This window comes from Tenrec ecaudatus, chromosome 13 (assembly GCF_050624435.1).
Source record: "Tenrec ecaudatus isolate mTenEca1 chromosome 13, mTenEca1.hap1, whole genome shotgun sequence".
Taxonomy (NCBI): Eukaryota; Metazoa; Chordata; class Mammalia; order Afrosoricida; family Tenrecidae; genus Tenrec; species Tenrec ecaudatus.
The window spans coordinates 137117922-137139452 of NC_134542.1; the positions used below are offsets into that span (position 1 = coordinate 137117922).

At 44.0% G+C, this 21531-nt stretch overlaps 1 protein-coding gene across 1 annotated transcript in view; it reads right to left on the reverse strand.

Annotated features, from left to right (window-relative positions):
• NCKAP5 (NCK associated protein 5) overlaps positions 1-21531 on the reverse strand; it is a 965306-nt gene that overhangs the window by 557345 nt on the left and 386430 nt on the right. The window contains exon 3 of the mRNA XM_075529168.1: positions 5154-5217. Coding sequence (XP_075385283.1) covers positions 5154-5217 — 64 coding nt within the window. The remainder of the gene's footprint in view (positions 1-5153; positions 5218-21531) is intronic.

A 21531-nucleotide genomic window follows, 5' to 3' on the forward strand; every position in this document is an offset into this window, starting at 1 on the left:
TGCACGAACAGTTTTCAAACTGGTTTGGACAGACCTCTCGAGCTTGTTTTAACTTTTTCATTAACCGAACCAGGGCTAAGGAACGTATCTTTCTGATTCCCATTACATTTAAGTTAGGGTGAATGCAGGATAGAAACATAGCTATAGAATTAATAATTATGGACTGTTTCAACATCAACATGAATTCTGTTATTAGTTCCTGTGGATTTATTTAGACTTCAAGAGACCCCACCGACTGCAGAGCAGAATTGCTCCACTGGGATTTCAAGGTTGTGGACGTTCAGAAGTCAATGGCCAGACCTGTTTCCTACAGCATCTCTGGGTGTGTTTGAACTGCTAACCTTTCAGGTAGCATTAGAGTGCTTATTAAATATCTGTGCCCCCCATGAGCTCCTCAACATTACACAAAACTCAAACTCACTGCCAGTCAGGCAATTCGGACTCACAGGGACCCTACAGATTCCTACAACACACAACAGAGACTTTAGATCTTTTTAGCAGTAGACAACCTCGTCTTTCTCCTGTGGAGTGGTTAGTGGGCTTGAAACTATGACCTTGGGCTTAGCAGCTCAATGCATAGGCCACATACCTTCGGAGCCCCTTTTCCACTTCGCTAGGTCACACAAAATAGATTTCTGGAATGTTGCTATCAGTTACATTCCCACTAACAAGAAAAACATTCAAAGTTCTACATAGCCACGGTTCGTGGTTACTCCATCTTTTATGAGTTCTACTTATCTTTGGCTACAGCATCTTCAGACATTCATGATTCTGTCCCCCCAAAACCAATGAGCAAATGCTATTCAGATGCTGTTTCTTTGAAATGTAAGCAAGAGCTCAGCAACAGTCAGGGCTCTGCTCAACGCCGCCTCAATCCAGCGTTTTGTTACGAAACAGAAAAGGTATTGAATTGTTATGGATACCATTTTTGAAAACTTTTTCTGTTATTGTAATTGTGCCATACATAAATATGCAAACATTTGTTGCTATTTTCTTTCATTTGAAGGTATATGTTTAACTTATAATGGTATTCCACAAATGAAGTTGCTACCACCAGTTTAGACGGGAGAATTACAATCAGAAGTAACTGCAAATGTCCAATAAGAAAATATATTTAGAATAGTACAAAAAGAGACAAAGATCAATTGAAGTATAAACAGTCGAAAAATAGACTCCAATAGAGATGGATATTTGGGATAGGATAAGGGTGGTTTTAAAAATTAGAATGTTGGAACACTTGGCTATCAATTTGGGGGGATAGTTGCTCTTGAACCCTACTTTGCAGCAAAACATTTCCACCTGTCATTTGCAAACTATTACATATAGAAAAATCTATCAAATGCTTATCAACGAGAAGAAAAAGAAACCCTTACACTCTAGAAAAGGGATGGCCTTTTACCCGTAAATGTTGAAAACTAACACTCGAAGAAGTCCGAAGGAGCGCAGCAATCCCACTGCCAAGCATCAAGTCTGTGCAAGAGAGCTGAAAGCAGCAACGTGAGAGACACGTGCACCCTCACGTTCAGTGGAGAACAAGTCACAATAGTGAAATGATGGAAACACTACACTGTCCATAGCAGAGGAGTCGCTTTACCAATAAAGCGGACACATGCTTCAATACAAGTAACTTTTGAAAGCATAATGCTAACTGAAAGAGTCAATCACAACAAGACAAATATTGACGAACTTACTAATATGAAACCCTTAGAATGAACCCTTAGAGATGAGAATTTAATATAGCTCCGGGGGTGGAAGAGAAGGGCAAGGCAGGGAATCTTTGTTTGGCTAGCAGGGAGCTCCTGTCTGTGCGGATGGCAAACATGTCAGTGAATGCTGGTACTGGTAGTACAAGATGGGTGTAATTGCTTGCACTGAATTGTATGACTCACGTTACACATAATTGTCAAAACATGTTGAGTTGGCAAATGTGCTACCTATATTTTTGCAATGGTTAAACAGGAAAAAGTGACACAGATTGTTATTTTCTGGAAGAAGAAATTAAGAACAGGTAAAATAGACATAAGACTTTGAATTCCTGAAGGAAACCATACCCAAAATGAAGATATGAAATAGCAGTATCAAAGAGCATAGAGCATTCATAACCACCAGCCACATGATATGTCTAAAGTCGCATCGTTAATGACTGCAGAAGTTGGGCTTTGAGTCTCGGCCTGACTGACTCCTAACTCATGGGGCCTCTCCTCCTACTTCTGTGCTCAAGCTAGCCACTAAAATCATCTCTCTCTGATACAAGTTGGCAGCCAGGGCTGGACTCCAGAAGCGAAGATAGACACAGGAAAGCGGAATGATTCATAAAATTCTAACCAACTCTAGAGTGAACTTTATGATCTTAGCTCTTTTCAATTGTGTCAGAGTTTCCCAAGATGTCAGCTCTGGGGGAAACTGGCTAACGGGTATGCACATTTGCAACTTTTCTGTAATTCTAAAATTATTCCAAAGGGAAAATACATTTTAAAAAATTAGTCTCTCAAAATAACGCTATAGGTACTTTCTTGAACCTTATTGTGAGCGAAGATTCATTAGATGTATAAAGAAGATGTATAAAGATAAAGGAAATGTTCTGCATTAAATTTTATTTATAACAGGTTTGTTTAGTATTTTAAAATAAATATTTGCCTCAGTTAATTAAATATCTCTTTTGAAAAAGAGTGCTTATGTAACAGATTCCCTACCACCTTCCTGATCATATTGATTTTTAAAAAGACAAATTACTAAGATGAGGCCTGACAGCACAGTGGTCAAGCACTTGACAGCTAACTACAGATGGGTGGCCACATCCACCAGCTGCTTCCCTGTGGTTGAAAGAAACTTCCAGACAGATTCAAAGGCCTGGAGGCCTGACGTGGCTAGTACTCTTCTGTCCTCCATCGTTCAGATGAGTTAGAACTGGCTCACCGGCAGTGGGGTTGACAGTAAATGCCATCTTTATAATTCATTGGTGACCTGCTTGGGGCAAATTCTTCTCCATTCCTACCGTAGAAGGGCCAGAAGTTTGGGGCTTACAGCAGCAAGAATGGCATCCAGAGGATTAATAAAAGAGCCAGATTTTAGGAGCTGCCAGATATTGAGAGAAATTGGACTTCGGGGGGTGGTGGGGGGATGGATTCCTAAAGCAGAAAAACTGAAACATATAAGTAAAGGGAGAACTCAGAGGGGTTTGCACAAGTAAGGCAAGGAGGAGAAAATGTATCGGAGAAAGAAGGGAGGAAGTTAAACAAAGGGAAGGGTGATAAATCCGGTTCTGGGTACCTCTAGGGAACCGAGCTATGAGAAGTTCTGGGATGGGGGAATGAACGATAGCATGTATCCAGTATTCAATCGGATCACATCACGCTGTCCCTCAAAGTCTTCCAATGGCTCTCATCACTCAGAGTGTGGCCCAGAGATCCAGGGGGCTCGGGGGACCTGCCCTGAGTCGCCATCACCTCTGACTTAGCTCCTCCCCTAGTGCCCTCTCCTCACTGCCCTCCAGCCAAAGCAGTCTTCCTGCACTTCCTCACACACCGCCGCCGGCCTTGGCACTGCCCGCTTCCCCTGGCTCGTCCTAGATGTCCACGATTCACCTGCCCTCTGCCATCAGTTTTGCTCAAAAATTAGTCTTTCAGCAATTTAGTATCAGTAAAAGAACGACTCACCGCCATCAAGCTAATGCCAACTGATAGTGAGCCCACAGGACAGGGTAGACCTGCCCCTGTGGTTTCTGAGACTGTAACTGTTTGTGGGAACAGAAAGCCCCACCTCTCTCCTTCAGGCCAGCTAAGGGTTTCCAACTCGAGACCTTGTAGATGACAGCCCAGTGAGGAACCACTACACCACCAAGGAAGGCCCCTTGCTGCTGTTAGCGTATGCTCTTTAATACAGCAAGCTCCTAGACTACCCCCCTCCCACTTCACCCTGCCCCCTTGCCTTGTTGCTCTGCCCACGGGCTGACATTTTACTGTCAACAGGCAGAGTGCTGTCTCTTTGCACTGATGCTAGAACACAGCTGGACACTTAGTACAATCTCCATAAACAGGTTTCAAAAGCAGAATGTATTTTTCATCACCGTCATCAAAATAAGGGAAATAAAACACTGGTAATTTTTCCAACTATTTGCTCAGCAATTCGAATAGACTTTTTTTTTCATTTCATGGGTATTTTTCTCCGTGGAAGAGCTACTAGAACATTTTTATAGAAGGTCTTATATTTTTATGCTGAACCACAACCTGGGTGAGATAACTTCCAGCTAAGTCTTCTCCTGAAAAATGGGAACTGTTGCCATCATTTATCAGAAGTGGGGGGGACAGAAACCCCTGCTGCTGTATTTCCTCTGCAGAGCGATCAGCAGCAGCTAGAAGCACACACGTCCTGCCTCTGAATCACCAACCAGCACCTCCGCTGGCACAGCGGCACACAGGCAGGCACGTGGGCAAAGGCAGTCTAGAGAGTGGAGCTGCTGCGAACCCAAAGCACCATGCTGATTATTCGCCCAATTCACCCCACGAGGAAGCCTAGGTTCACTAAATGGCATGAGCGGAAAAGGACAGGGCGGAGGAGGTTGCCGGCGATGCAAAGGGGCAAAGAAAGGTCAAGTGCACAAGCAGGCACCTTGCAGTCCTGGCTGGGTGAAAAGTCTGCGGATCTGACTGGCATGAGTGAGGTGCAATTGCCCTCTAAAAACCGAGAATCCTCATGTATGAACAAAGTGCTCACGGCCGCAAGACTGGGCATCCAGCAGACATTTATAAACCGAGCCCAGATAACCTTTGGAACATCATCTTCAGAACCAAGTCTCTCGCACCCACACACTGGCCCTCACACTCTCTCTTCCTCTGCTCCTTCTGTCTCTCTTGTTCTCTTATACCCAGACACAACACCCCTCTCATGCACAACACCCCCCTCTCATGCACACCCCCCTCATACACACCCCCCTCTCATACACACCCCGCTCTCATACACATGCACACAACTGCTCCTCCCCCTCCACACAGAATGGTCGACCCTGCATTGTAAACACGTCGCTAGCCAAAGTGTCATTAAATCTGCTGTAAGCAAATATTTTCCTTGGATGGCCTTAATGAGACAGAATGCTTCTCAGGCACGAGGGTTCCGCGTGGCAGATGGAGGACCAGGAGGGACCGGCCAGGACTTACCATGGCTCCCTCACTTCTCCTTTGGGCAACTTCTCGCTGCAGTTGGGCCACAGCCAGCTTCTCCCTGGAGAAACAAAAGCATGTGATAAGTGGACCGTTCTCCTCAGGGTCGAGGCCATGCTGGCACGACTTGGAAAGGCTCTTCCAAAGTCTCCAGGGGAGCTCCTTCGTTGGTTGAGCTCACTTCCTCTACTGTCCTTCTTATAAATATTTAAAGCGATTGATCATGAGTGCATTGTTTACATGAAGTGTCAGGAAAGAGATGTTTGGGCCCTGGATGTAATGGTTCCAAATAAGTGATTAGGCTGGGGGAAATCTTCGCTTTAAGTTTGCTAGTATCATTCTAAATATATTTACTCATGCCTAACCTACTTCAGTTGTCCAATCTGCTTTATCTTTCCTAATTTATTTTCGATGACTTTTATTCGGGGGTTGTTGCTCTCTGTACTCATATCAAATTTTAAAAACAACACTCCAGACCATCCTTAAATCCCAGCGACATTTTGAGGTAATCTTAAATATGAGCTTGGCAACAAATCTAAGTGACATAATCATCCCCATTTTCCAGATGAATACAGTGAGGCTCAACAGGCTAAAGTTACTTGAACACAGTTGCAGCTAGTTGATAGTTGCAGTGTGTGTGTCACATTTTAGGTTTCTTTTATGCCAAAGACTAAAGTTCTTTCATATCCATTTCTGGGGTCCGGGAAATGTGCAGATACAGAGTTCTGAGTCAGAGTCTACATTTCGACCACCATTCTTTGTCTTACAGCAGGATCCACCCTATGTCCCTGGTAATTAAAATTCTAACTCAACTTTAAAAATCAGTCTCCACTAAACATAAGATCTGCCAACTTTTGCAAAATGATAAATGCCTGTACTCTGAGTATCTTTCTAGATGTTCTTAAAATAGTTGCTAGCTGCAGTAGGGAATAAACAAACACTTTCAGGAATCCCCAAATCTCAAGCCTAGCAGGGATTTCTCTTGAACTTGATATGAGTGGCATTTCCTGCCCTTGTCTAGTGGAGGACTAAGCTGTGTACACACACACAGAGGATGCAGCCTAATTGCCAATGCAGCAACAAGATTCCTCCTCTCCGGATTCTGTGGCCTTCAGCATGCCCATGACTGCCAAGAACACATGTGCCTGAGTTTGGTTAAAGCTGACTAACATCTAATAAGAACCGCTCTATTGAAATTAATATCCAAAGCACAGATAAGAGAACAGTCCAGAGCCATGGACTGCTGGGGGACTCAGGCAGGACATGGGCCTGCAGCTTGTAATAAGGGCAGGGTCGGAGATGGGAAGGAGTCATGAAGAAGAGAGGCACAAACCTCTCTTTAAAGGAAAGCAAGGAAGGTTCATATGTCTGTCTGACTAAAGCAGATACAATGATAAGTGAAAGGAGTGAGAAAAATCGGAGAAAATAATGTGTGACTTCTGGTTTAAAATAGAAAAATAAACACATGCATTTATGTCTACCCTCTTCAGAAACCATTATAAGGATAGTAAAGGGTTAATAATGCTAAATCACATAAGGACTAAAAACACAGACAATACAGCGCAACCTGCTACCCAGCAATTCCACTCTGAGGCATTAAACCCAACAGAAATGCACCAACAGATATCTACTAGAATGTTCACAGAAACACGATACAGAAAGGTCTTAAATTGAAAAGGTTACTATGCATTTAAAATGGACTGGATCCATAAACATTCACAGAATTGTAATTTGAATACTATAAAGCAAAGATAATGGAGGAACTGTAACTAATCACCAAAAAAGACCCCCAAACCCAAACATGTGGATGATCACATAAGATTGAGAGAAAGAAATAAAATTCAAAAACAACACATCTTCTATTCCTCCATTTATATAAAGTGCAAGGATGAGCAACACATCTAACTAGCTCAATAAGGTAAGCAAAAAGAAATAAATAATTAATGATCAAGAAGAAAGAGGTATATAACTCTCTTAATTCACAGATGTCATCTTTGTTTACTGAGAAAACCACAAGGAATTTACACAATTGCACGACCAACAAGTAAATTTGTTAGCATGTGCTATACAGTTAATATGCTAAACATCTATTTTACTTTTGTGTACTTGAGTTTTCTTTTAAAGTTCCACTTACATGTGATTAAATACTTCTCTAGAAGAAATTTAACAAAAGATTTCTAAAACTGCCACACAAAACTAGAGAGTGATGAAAAAAATGGAGAATTGAGTGAAAACATAATTAACTAAATTAATGAATTTAGAGGGTTTGAAATTGCTAAATGTTCATTTAAACCAAATTAACCTATCAATTCCATACAATCCAAATCATAATCCCACCAGGATCTTTCATAGAAGGTAATAAATTGCTTCTGAAATATGTGTGAAAAATATCAAGAACTTAGAATGTACAAAATAGTATTTTAAAAAAAAGTATGTAAGGTTTGCTTGAATTTAGACTTTGGTAATTTAAGACTGTGGTATGGGGTGCTGGCCCAGGCACCAACAACTAACTCCATAGGAGGGGTATTTGATTTCTGAAAAAAGTCGTACAGATGCGTTCTCTCCTCCCTCCTCCTCCTCCTCCTGCCTCTCTGTGTGGACCTGGCTGCTGAGATCATGGCCGTCCGGGAGCAAAGGAAGAGGGACCTGAAAGGACAGTGATTTGATGACATAGAAAGCTGAAAACAACTGCAAAGACCTGGGACCAATCTACATTTCCATCAACTGACAAATGGATGAGAACACCCTGGTCTATACATACAAGGAAGGGCTAAACATCCCTAGAAAGCAGTGATGAATGCTTGGAGCACATTGTCTCATGGGAAGAGTTGGAGGAAGTTATGCTAAGCGAAGTTAGCCAAGAACAAAGCGACAAGTACAATATGAGTCCACTGAGGAAAGGCAGAGAGGGACCAGACCCCAGCCCAGAGCACCAAGCCTTGAGGCAACATACTGGCATGGAGCAGCGAACTAACAGAGAGGATGACAGAGCTGGGCCCACGCAGAGCTACGTTGACCTCCTCCCCAGAAGAAGGCAATGTCGCACTGAAGATATAGCCCAGGAAGAGAGGCAGGTCTGTCTAGACCACTTGGGAGTGAGCTGGGAGGGAGAGAGAGGAAGAGAGAGAGCACGTGAGCAAGCCTGCCTCCTCATGGCCCACCAAGTCCTGGGGGATGACATCTCTGCTCAGAGCAGCCAATGCACAGAGAGGACCATTGGGCCGGCCCCACCATGAGACACATTGTTCCCTCACTGACCCATAGCACTATGGGGGACAGCACTAGAGACACAGTACCCAGTCTGCCCCGTGCACAGTAGGGAGGGGGTGGGGAGCATGAAGGAAGTGCACCAGGACAACAAGGGAAACAAAGTAACCAAGTCCCAGAGGAATCCTAAAAATAGACTTCTGATTTGGGGGACAGGGCTTGACACTGATTGGAAAACATACATAAGGGTCAGCATACAGACCTGGAACTATCTATTGGGTTGTGATGGGGGGGGGGGGGGTTGGTTTGTTTGCTTTTGTTTTGCCCTATGTCTGTCTATGTAAGATAAAAAGAACAATCAATCATCAGGGAAAAAATCATGGGACTGGCAGTTCTGGGGGGACATGGGAGAGGAGGGAGTAGGGAGCGAGAGTGGGCAGCCAACAATCTCAGGGATAAGGGAACAACAAGAGATCTAAAATTGATAGCAAGGAGGATGTATAAAGCCTAGTGAAGTGTGTTAGTCTGCGTAAACTAAAACAAATCCATGGGCACACATATGTGTATAAGAGATTTATATACAAAGCAATTGAACATTGAGAAAACACCCCAACCCAGTCCAGTCCAGGTCCATAAGTCTGATAGTAGCCCATGTTTGATACCAATCTATAAAGTCCTCTTCAGACTCACGAAACACATGCAATGAAGCCAAACGCAGGACGATCACAAGCCAGTGGGTAGAAAGTCTTTGGGTCCAGTGGCGCTGTAAGCATCTCAGCGCTGGCAGGAGTCTGTCTCTCTGTGGCTTCCCCGGCTTCTGAGGTCTGGTTGCATCCATGTAGCTTGTCTTCTGCAATGTCTCCCAGGGAGCAGCAGAGAGAGAGGTGTCTTCCACCTCCAAGGAAGAAGTACTAGATTTCCCAGAATTCTCAGGAGAAGGCCATGCCCACAGAAGTCTCACTGGCTATCTCCAGACGGGCAGCCTAGACTCCACCCCTACACTCTTAATCCTTAAATTGACACCAGACTAGGTGCCTGTCACATGGGGTTTCATCAAGTGCGATGTATCTGCGAGGAATTACTCAGAACTGGATGGAGGGTGAGCATGATAGTGGGAAACGAAGTGGGATGGTTGAATAATGGGATAGTGGGAAGGTGAAAGGAAATAAAGGAAAGAAGTAGGAGGCAAAAGCTATTTAGAGAGGTATAGCCATAGGTATGTATATATGTAAAAATATTAATTTATAATGAAAGGGATAGAAGCCAATGTACATATATTTATATGTTAAGTACTGTATATAAGCCGAGTTTTTCAGCACATTTTTAATGCAGTTTTTGTGGTAAAATTAGGTGCCTCAGCTGATAGCCAGGTCAGCTTATACTCAAGTATATAAGGTGTTAAGATAGCAGAAGGACTTTGGGCCTTACGCAAGGCCTCCCTTAACACAAGAACACTGTCCTAATAATCTGGCATTCTTTGATCCTCACCGACATGATCACTGAAGACAAAATGGATGCATGAGCAAATGTGAAGAAAGCAGATGGTGCCTGGCTATCAAAAGATGTAGCATTTGGGGTCTTAAAGTTTTGATATTAAACAAGCAGCCATCTAGCAGGGAAGCAAAAGAAGCCCACATGAAAGAAACACATCAGCCTGTGTGATCATGAGGTGTCATCGGAATCAAAAGATCCAAAACAAACAATCACATGGATATGAAAGAAGGGAGTTGGGAGTGGAGACCCAGAGTCCATCTGAAGACGACTGGACGCACCCCCACAGACGGGTTACAAAGAAGGGACAATTCAACCAGAGTGCAGTGTAGCACCACGGAATCACACATCATTTCTCTGGTTCCCCCCACCCCGCCCCAACTACCATGACCCCAACCCCGGCTACCATGACTCAGTTCTACCTTACAAATCTGGCTAGACCAGAGAACACACATTGGTACAGATAAGAGCTCTAGACACCTGGAATTCAGGACAGGTACAGTAGGGGGAATAGTGATATCATGGAGAGGGAGGGGGAGAAAAGAGGAACCCATCATAAGGTTGAATATATAGCCACCCCCCGGGGAGATGAATAACAGAAAGGTGGGAGAAGGGAGCCAACAGACACAAAATAACAATAATAATATTTCATTATCAAGGATTCATTAGGGTGGGAGGGTAGAGTAGGGAGGGAGTAAAAAAGAGGAGCTGATACAAGGGCTCAAGCAGGAAGAAATTGTTTTGGAAATGTTGAAGGCAACTTATATACAAGTGTGCTTAATACTATTGATGGTGAATTATTATAAGATTTTAAGAATCCCCAACAAAATGATTAATTAAAAAAAGAGGTGAAGAAAATGCAAGGGAAGTGTGTGCTCTCAGTCATCCAAACAGGTGAGTTGGCAAAATGTTGGCAAGAATGGGATCACAGATTTGACAAATGTATTAAGTGTAATGGAGAGTTCTTTGAAGAGGATAAGGTTGTTTTGTAAAAATTTTCAATACATACCATATATACTCGAGTATAAGCCAATCCAAATATCAGCCAAAGGCACCTAATTGTACCACAAAAACTGAAAAACTCGGCTTATACTCGAGTATATACGGTAGTTTTGGAAAAAAAACAATTGTGTGATTTTTGACTACAGTTTCAAAACCAATTGGGAAAGGCAACTATTTTCAACAAAAAGTGTTGTGGCAAAGGAATATCCATACAGAAAACAAAGAAACCACGCCCCTTATATCACACTGTACAAAAACACTAGTCAGTTTAGATACATTAGAGGTCCAGTGTAAACAGTACAGCTAAATGGTGGCAAAGCGCAGGACAATGTCTTCAGGATAGGAGAACCTGCGAAGGATTGTTATACAGGAAACAGAGAGCAATAAATATAAAGGGGGAAAAAAGAAAGAAAACATTGATTTTGTTAGCAAAGAACCTCTACTCATTAAAAAGAGCCCTCCCCCTCCCGCCCCCCCCCACCCCGCGCGGTGGGACAGCAGGTAAGTGGCTGGTTGCTAAACTAGGGTCGCAGTTGGATGATGTAGCAGTAGCCTCGGCAAGGCCCGCAGCCTCCCCGACCGAGGGCGTCGGTCTGGTGTGTACAGAGCTGCTGTTAGTCATCACTGGCGGGATGGCAAGGCGTTTTCTAATCATGTGAGTGGGGGAGTCACGAGTGGAAAAGAATATTTGCAAATCATAGGCCTGCTAAAGGACTAGCTGCGCCCTGATAAACTCCTAACAGAAGACCAAAACTCAATAACGAAATGGCCAGATTGGAATCAACACTTCAGAGAAGCAATTATGCAAACTTTCAGAAGCGCCTGACGAAGTGTTGAACTCAATAAAACCACACCGAGACCTGACTGCACACCCACTGGAGTGGCTAACATTTAAAACCACACCCCCTGCAGCTCTTGGGGGCAAGGATGTGAAGCAACGAAACCCCAAGCAGAAACAAGCTCGCTGCTACGGGGCTGAACTGTGTCAGCTGTGGGGTTCTGAGGCTACATGTTTATGGAGTACAAAGCCTCATCTTTCTCCCATAGCGCAGCTGGTGGTTTTGAATGGCTGGCTTGGGGGATAGAACTCCAGAGTGTAACTGTTAGGGAGTCCAGCTTAGGGGCTGGGGCGTCCATTATGCATGCCCAAAGGTCCGAGCTACCAGAACAAGAGTGGTACACGGCGCATGCTCAGAGGTTCAGGCTCCTGCCAGAAAGGGGAGGTACACCTGGGTGGGCGCTGCACCTGGATTGGCCCACCTAGGCCAGGTGAATTCAATTCAGTCAAAGGGGTCGACCGGGGTCGACCAAGGTCGTCCATCATGCCATCCCGCAGAATAATTGAAAAGGCAGGAGCCGACCTTGTGACTTTCCGAGCAGCTTCCAGGCAGGCGGTCCTGGGTGAGGGGCGCTACAGGTGCCTGTGTGAACCTGAAACTTCTTCTAACGCTCATAAAACTCACTTGGATCACAAACCAGGCTTCGGCGTGAATTCTTCTCGCACAGAGCCAAGGACCGAGGTATATCTCTTCTGCGAGATCTAACATAACCACTAAACCATAGAGGCTTTCATGAAGCAAATAAATTCATGTATTAATGCTGGGTGTGTAAATAGTACAATCATGTTGAGAAAAAAATGCAGAGTCTTATGAAACTAAACATGTACCTCATATCCTATGTCCCAGATATTCTACCTCCAACTCAAGAGAAACAGAAATAAATGTCTACCAAAATATTACAGGAGCACATTCATTGCACCTTCACTCATAATACGCTCCTGAGAGGAGATCAAAGCGCTCACCTTCAGACAAGGTTATCTAATGGACATCCCCTGCTGTGGAGTCAATTCTGTAGGAGAACAACACTGGCCCACAGTCCTTCCAAGCCCATATGTCTTTATGGGACCAGACTGCCACATCTTCCCGCTACACAGCAGTTGTGGGGTTCGAACCGTCAACCTTTCAGCTAGCAGCCAAGGACTTAACCACCATGCCAACTAGCTCCTACCCAAAGGGAAAGACCTGGGAGTGCTGAAATTGTTGGGGGTGGGGGACAGTGAAATTACAGTGCTCCACACACAAATAACCCTCTCCATGTATAAAGAGTGTCCAAGCCACATTGAGGCACCGAGTACTTCATAGTAGCTGAGTGTCCAGACTCCCTGAGCATTTTAGGAACATTTCCAACAGATGAGGCATGACCACCCCCAAATTCAAAACCAGGACAAAGGGCACTCTCACAATTAAAACTCATAGGTACTTAAAAAATTACTGATCAGTGTAGAAAATAAAGTTAAGTAATCTTCAATACAGTAGAGAAGAAGTGCATCCACACAGGATAAAAGATACATAAGAAAATTAGCGATAGAAGAATTTTTAAATAAGTCCTCAAAATCTCCCTAAACTGAAGGGCATGCCTTCTCAAGTGGAAAGGGCACCCCAAACACACATTTTTTTTTTTCTTAAACCGACAGGAGAGGGATATTCTCAAGAGTGGCTCAAGAGGTTTGCTATTGGCTGTGAAGTTAAGGCCTGGCAACTGCTTCCATAAACATTCCAGCCAAGAAAACCCTGTGGAGCCATCCCATCCTTCTACATGATCACCATGGGTCAGGGCCAACTCAACAGCAGCGAGCACAATTCCCAGGGAATACCTTCATGTAAGTGTAGCATGTTAGATATGAAGCAAATAATCATAATAAAGCTGAGAAACTTCCAGATACAGGAGAATAAGCAAAATATCACATTAGAAGATTTTTTTAAAATCAAAATGTTTTCATATCCTGAGGAACGGTGATCTCCGATACAGAACTCTCCAGAGTCAAACTAATCACCATAGAGGAAAAACCCAAAAGCATGCCTTCCATCCAATCCCATCCACCCTTCCTCACTGAGCTACACAGTTCTCCCAAACAACATAAATAAGAAGATGTAAGTAATAGGGAATAAAGACTCTCATAGAGGAGAAGAAAAAAGAAATGTGCTTTCCTGTGGGTACGGCGTTGTCTGGTAAAAAGAAAACCTGGACAGTAACTATGTCTCAGAAGGATATCTCCACGGAAAAGAATCAGTTGAACAAAATCAAACAACTTAAGTGTTTGTAAATGTGCAGAGGATTTTAGAGTTTATGTAGAATGTGCCAAGAATGTAAGATTAGAACAGAAAAGCCTAAACCGATGGTAGGAAAGACAATTATTAACTCTCGGGAAAAGCAAAGGTATTCTAGAAATGCAATGCTAGAATCCTACCAGACTCAGCTGTGTGTGACATTAACTCAGATGTGCCGGCATGCTGAATCAGGTAGGTGGGGGGTACTGGGTTTAAGAACATTGAACCCTCATCTCCCAGCATATGAAGATCATATAATGCCATCAAAAACCTGCAAGTACAGGCATATTATTTAGATACAAGGGTATAAAAAATCCACAGGTTGAGTTCAAATAATGAACAGTGGCTGTATCAGGACAGGATCCTAAGGGACAAAGGAATCCAGACTCTTAAAAATCTTATCGTGCATTTGATTATACTATGTACTGTTTTAATAAGAAAGCATTTCTAGAACGGGAATTTGCAAAACAAATGGCTGACTTACTTTTACTTGAAACGTCAGAGTGATACATGCTGAGAGAAGGATCAGAGCAAGAAAGGGGTTCAGACCAGAAAAACTTACTCACAAACTGAAGACTCAGCAACAAGGGATTCAGGATCACAACCTTGAACAAAAAGAACTTACTGAAAGCTTTTGTGCATGATTAAAATGGAGAATTTACTATACGCGCCAAAGAGCCTTTGGATAAAGTGTTTGGGGTGTTGTTTGGAATTAGAAAATACAGGTTACAGAGCCATTCTTAACGTGAAGGGTTTTGTTTTACTTTTTCAACGAAGCAAAGCCTGTACCCCAAGAATTTGCACAACAGGTGCACAGCTGGATGAATTCTCAAAAAAGTGAACATGCTCTTGTTTCGATGGCCTCAGTGGACATTAGCAGATTCCCAGATGCGCCTGTCATGCCAACCATAAGGAACACAGCAGGGCCGACACATGCTTCCTCTGGACATGAAAGCAAAAGGTCTCTAACTTCTGGTTTAAATTACATTGTAGGTGCTCTCTTAGCTCCTCCCTGATTGTTAATTTAGAATACCTTCTTCTTCTAATTAAGATCACACATTGTTTGAAATCACAGCAGCAGCAGCCAAAAGTGTTGGTTCAATCTTTGATAGAGGTCAGTCGTCAGAGAGTTACTATTTCACTGGTAGAGCTGAACATAGAAATCATATTCATTCATTTCAATAATATCTACTGTAGAGCACTTGAAACAAGCATCTGTAGTTTGCTGAATGATGAACCAGTTCTAGATTCTGATTAACTTGCCAAATATATACGAGAATTTTACTACTACTACTATGATTGAGATCACAAGCAAGTGAAATTTTGCCTAAGATCATCCAAAAACAGTTGCAGCAGCATACTGGCACTGAATACCAGGAAGATGTTTACTTGTGTTTCGTTGGCTGTGCAAAGGCATTCAACTGTGTGGACCATAAACGGGATGACCTTGAGAAGAATGGGAATTCTGTAACACTTCTTTGTGCTCATTCAAAACTTGTAGGTGGCTCAAAGGGCAGTGGTCCGAACAGAACAAAGTTACACTGCATGGTTTAAGATACGGGAAAGTGTGCGTCTGGGTTACATCCTTGTACCACACTTCCATCTACATGCTGAGCAAACCACCAGAGAAGCTGGATTATAGGAAGAAGCGTGTGGCATCAGGATTGGAGGAAGGCTTCCTACAACAACCTGCAGTCTGCAGACGACACAACCTCGTTTGCTGAAGGTGAGAAAGATTTGAAGCACTTGCTGATGCAGATCAACGATTGCAGCTGTCAGGGAAGGAAGGAAGCCAGAATCTTCACCACTGGACCACTAAGCAATATCATGATAAACAGAGGAAAGCTTGAAGTTGTCAAGACCTTTGGCTTGTATGGATCCAAGATCAATGTTCATGGGAGCATCAGTCAAGAGATCACATGATGCACAGCATTAGGTGTATCTGCCGCACAAGACCCTTTAAATTATGGAAGTGAAAGGATGTTACTTTGAGAACTAAGGTGTGCCTGACCCAAGCTATGATATTTTCAAAGACCTCATATGCACGTGAAAATTGGGCACTGGATAAAGAAGATGGTGGGGGAATTAATGGATTTGGATTATGGTGCTGGAGAAGAACATTGAAAGCATCATGGACTGCTAAAAGGGCAAACAGATTGGCAGAAGTACGGCCAGAGTGCCCCCTAGAGGCAAGGATGGCAAGACCCCATCTTACATACTCTGGACATAGTGTCAGGAGAGACCAGTCCCTGAGAAGGGCATCGTGCTTGGTAAAGTGGAAGGGTGGGGAAAGGAGGAAGGCCCTGGTCGAGATGGACTGACACACTGGCTGCACTGATAGGCTCCAGGCACGGGAACAATCGTGAGGACGGGGCAGGACCAGGCAGTGCTGCCTCTGCTGTGCACAGGGGCTCAGCAGTTTGGAGCGGACTCGGCACATAAATTCACACGGGGTCGTACCCAGCACACACAGCTACGCTTACACAGCACACCATTTGGTCTAGCTGGCCACGTTTTCACCCACATCTGAAACTTGTGAAAAGCCCAGCTTTCACGGCCCAACCACGACAGCATTGATTCTCACGTCGGAGGGCGGGGCGAGAGGACAGCAGAAATGCCAAAGCTGTTTGGACCCCCGGTGCCCTGGGGAATCATCAAGAGCTGCAAAGCGGTTTTTCGGTCCGTTTGTTTCTTCCCCTATCAATAAATATTCACATTATAAATGAAAAGTGACTATTTAAACTATTCCCTTAATTCATTAAAAGTGACAAACAAGTTGGATGCTAAAATAAGAAAACCCGTGTAAAAATCTGCACTGTCAACGAGGAGTCCTGGTGGTGTGGTGGTTACACCTTGGACTGTGAGCCACATGGTCAGCAGTTCAAAACCACCAGCAGCTCCAAGGGAGACAGACCATGCTTACGATTCCCACACACGGTTACAGTCACGGAAAACCGCAGGAGAGTCGTTATGAGTCAGTGTTCACTCGATGGCAGTGAGACAGATTCTCTAAAACAAGTGTCAAGAGAAGAGTGACACTGCTTTACAGAAAGCTGTAGTGTCTGCCTCCTAGAAGACAGGTGGATCCTCAAACAACTTGTGCATGCAATGTTCCAATAGCACATGGCACATAGCTTGCAGGAAATGCCACTACATATTTGGGGGGTGGGGGAGTGAGTTTAAAAAGTTAATGTCACCCTGGTGTTAATGGAAATCGTTTTGGGCTTCAGACCCCTTACCATGGGGACATGATAGCCAGGGTTCTAAGAGGGTCCACACTTTGAGAACTCCCATGAGACGGGAGATGCAGAACTTCGGAGAAATTCTGGAAATTTCCATTCCTGATGGTGGAATCTGCAGATAAAGATTTAATATAAATGCTAATTGCATGTTAACTCTTCACAAAAGCAGTTTAGCATGAAAGGGACACTTCAGGGAAGCAAGCTGCAGTCTATCTTGTCACGATCTCCTGCTGAATTACAAGAGTTCTAAAATGGCATGAAGGTTAGGAACATCACTCTCTTATCCTTAAAGGCAATTGTCTTCCTAATGAACATTCAGAATCAACACACTGCTTTTCAATTTGTATTAAAATCAATTTGAAAGAAAACGTTAACGGATTTGGCTGTTAACATCGCTTTTTAAAAGGAAACGTTAATAAGACATGAAATCTTGTGATCCGCCCACCCGGGGTATTTTTAGGGTCTCAAATGAGAAAGAACAGGTGACCCAACATGAAAGTGTCATCTTTAAGATGGTCCCTTCGTTGGGCGACAGAGAATGAAGTATGGAAAGCACCAGGAACATCCATCTGTATTCAGCCTACCGTCACACACACAGTGACAAGCCCCGTTTCAAACCACCATGTGGAAAGGTGAGTCCCAAACCAGGAGCAGGGCAGAGTAAGCTGGGCCAGTCAAAGGTAAGCCCGACCCTCACCCTGGTCCTTGCGCCTTAACCCTCATCCAGAAGCTGGAAACTTCATGGTCTATCTGGGAGTCATCCTGAATTACAGCAGCTAAGTGGTGATGAAGCAAGATTTGCAAAGACAAGTCCATGTGTCTCTTTTGGACTAGACTCTGCCATTGCCTTAGACCATGTGTGCAGGAAATACATCCTGTGTAGAGTACCCTCAAACAGGAGCTTGGAAAGGCTACCAAGTCACTGTCCAAGGTCCTGTATGCAACGGGGGACAAACTCATGGCCCGCTGGGTCCTATTAGAGTGTGTTCTATTTAATATGTACGATTTCACAGTCCTGCATCCTGTCAATGGAGTGTAAATTTTATAACTCCAGAAACTGTCTTTCAGGTGGAACACTTTATTATTCCCAGGAGAAAAAGTCTATTTTGACATAAAAACAGTCATCATTCATTGCTAACACTAAGGAAGTAAGGGAGTTGTTGCGGGGGTAAGAGCATTTATGATTAAAGAAGTCACAATTGCTAGATGCTAATTCTTCTGTACTCAAATTACTAGCTCAATCGAGTGGTGAAAATAAATGGGCCTGTCTTCTCTATTAATACCGATTGCTCTTGTGTCCAGCAGTACTTTGGCAAGCCCTATTGTGAAACTCCTGTGGTCTCTCTGTGTGTGAAACCAGTTGGAACCAGCATGCTTTTTCAGGCAAACCCTAAGTTCTTAAAAACAGGTCTGTGTACAAAATAAAGTCAAACCACTTGACTTGCATGTTACCCAATGCAGTAAAGACACACACAACCACACCCATTGCTGGTCCTAGTTACAAGCGTGATCTACAGACCGACCACTGTGCTGTTGCAAGGTCCCGCTGTGCCAGGTCAGCAGCAAAGCTCTACTGTGCATTATGAAAGGGGTACTGGCTTTCAGAGTCCAAAACAAACGCCCAGGGAAGTTCACCAAGAGCTGTGGAGCCTCACTTACAGACGGGGGCTAAACAGTTCGTGTAAAGAATGAAGTGCAGAGGGAAACAAGGAGATGACATCACTTCTCTTTGCCTTCAATGCAGAAAAGACTTCTGTTCCCCGCCAAGAGAGATGGAATAAAGCTACTCTTCTGATTCAATTTTATATTCAAACAGAGAATAAGTCAAAGGTTTCTCAAACCCTTGAGATATCTCCAGACAGTTGTGTAACTGAAAATAACACTAACAGAACAACCATTAAAGTACCTCCTTGGACCTGCAGTGCACCACTGAATCATCTGCATCTGTCCACAATGAAGCCAACAGGATGTTGGCAGTGGTGTGATCCAGCTACAGCCTACAAGGTTGCACATTAGGAGAAGGCAGCTTACCAAGGAGCATATGACCAGGTTGCGATGTGGGATGGCCTCCAACTCAAAGGCATCCATCTGTTGCATGGGTGTCGGGGGCAGGCCAGCCTGGAGACAAAGTAATGTTCCAGTATCACTGGAAAGGAAGCTCAGCCCACCCGCAATCCTGCACGGGTGAGACTGGAGACACTGTCCATCCGTCTTCCAGCAGACAAATGGCTAGAACAAAAAATCCTATCACTGTGTGCTCACCTCCCTGATACGATCACTGAAGACAAAGTGGATGCATAAGCAAATGTGAAGAAAGCTGATGGTGCCTGGCTATCAAAAGATATAGTGTCTGGAGTCTTAAAGGCTTGAAGGTAAACAAGCAGTCATCTAGCTCAGAAGCTACAAAGCCCACATGGAAGAAGCACACCAGCCTGTGCGATCACGAGGTGTTGAAGGGATCAGGTATCAAGCATCATCAGAACAAAAAATCATGTCATTGTGAATGAGTGGGGAGTGCAGATTGGAGACCCAAAGCCCATTTGTACACCACTAGACATCCCCTTACAGAAGGGTCTCGGGGAGGAAAGGAACCATTCAGGTTGTGATGTAGCAACGATGAAACATACAACTTTCTTCTAGTACCTAAATGTTCCGCCCGCCCCCGCTACCTCCCCCAACTGTCATGATCCCAATTCTACCTTACAAATCTGGCTAGACCAGAGGATGTACACTGGTACAGATAAGAACTGGAAACACAGGGAATCCAGGGCAGATGATCCCTTCAGGACAAGTGCTGGGAGTGGCGATACTGGGAGGGTGGAGGGAAGGTGAGGGAGAAATGGGGAACCAATTACAAGGATCTACATATAACCTCCTCCCTGGGAAATGGACAACAGAAAAGTGGGTGAAGGAAGACATCAGACAGTGCAAGATGTGACAAAATAATTTATAAATTATCAAGGGTTCATGAGGGAGGGGGGAGCAGGAAGGAGGGGGAAAATGAGGACCTGATGCCAGGGTGGAAAGCAAATGTTTGGAGAATGATGAGGGCAATGAATGTACAAATGTGCTTTACACAACTGGTGTATGTATGGATTGTGATGAGAGTTGCATGAGCCCCTAATAAAATGATTTTTAAAAGGGCTACCCCACGACGAGCTTCTGCAAGAGGAGCAGCCCCAGCGCTCAGTGGGCGCATGAAGGATTATTTCTAATTATGGTAAGTGCTCCAAGCTACCCTACACAAAAAGTGCAGTCGAAAGGTGTAGCTCCAGAGATATAACTTCAGGGAAAAACTCTGGGAACTTGAGTTGCCTCTACTTGATAACTAGATAAAGGAGATACTACAAACACAATTGCGGTGTATATACTCATGTTAAATGTTTTATTCCAGGTCGCCTCTTTGAAAAAGACTCAACTGACTTCTCCAGCCTACTTCACTCTTATTACCCAAACTGTAAAGATACTAGTGGCTAAGACTTATCGATTAGACACCCTCCCGGATATCTTACATGAAATATTTCATCTCAACAAGGTGGTGGGTCTTATTATCTTCGCCATTACAGCAAGCAATGGTTCCCAAACTTTTGGGATGTAAGAGCAGCCTTGCACTTCCTGAAAAATTACTGAGAACTCTAAGGAGCTTTTGCCTATGTGGGTTGTAGTTTCTAACTGTGTTTACCACATTCAAAAACAAACAAGGACTTTTAAATGCATATCAATTCATTTTAAAGAACAATGATGATTCAGACGTGTTCATAAAGCTAACCCATAACCCACCCAGAGAAAATGTGCTGATGAAACATAAGTTGCAAAACAGAAAATTAGGAAGAAAAGTGGCGCTATTTTATGTCTCCGCTAATCTCTTTTGTCCAGCTGGCAAGATTCACATTTAAACTTTTATGATCTGCTTCAGCCAGGTGGGTGCAATGTCATCTATCTGTTGGCTAGCGCTGGAAATGTGACATTGTATTCTTGTGAGACATCAAGGTCAGAGAGGAAGCGAGCATCTTGGCTGGTTGGGTTTGACTGTTGCTCCTGGGGGTCCTGCAACAGGCTCCGCCCACAGCAACTCTGCACCAAAGGAGGAAATGCTGCCGGGTCCTGCTCCGCCCTCACTCTGTCCCTCTGCTGAGCCCCTTGACACAGCCATATGGCCAATCCCTCTCCTTGAGGCCCTCTCCCTCTCCCGGTCCTTCTCCAGGGACTGGCTCTTAGAAGCGTTATAAAGAGAGCCTTGACCACATATACCGCCGGCAAGGCCATAGAGCCCCAGAATGTGAGCACTGTGAATGTATACAGTAACATACGCAGTTAAGGGGAAAC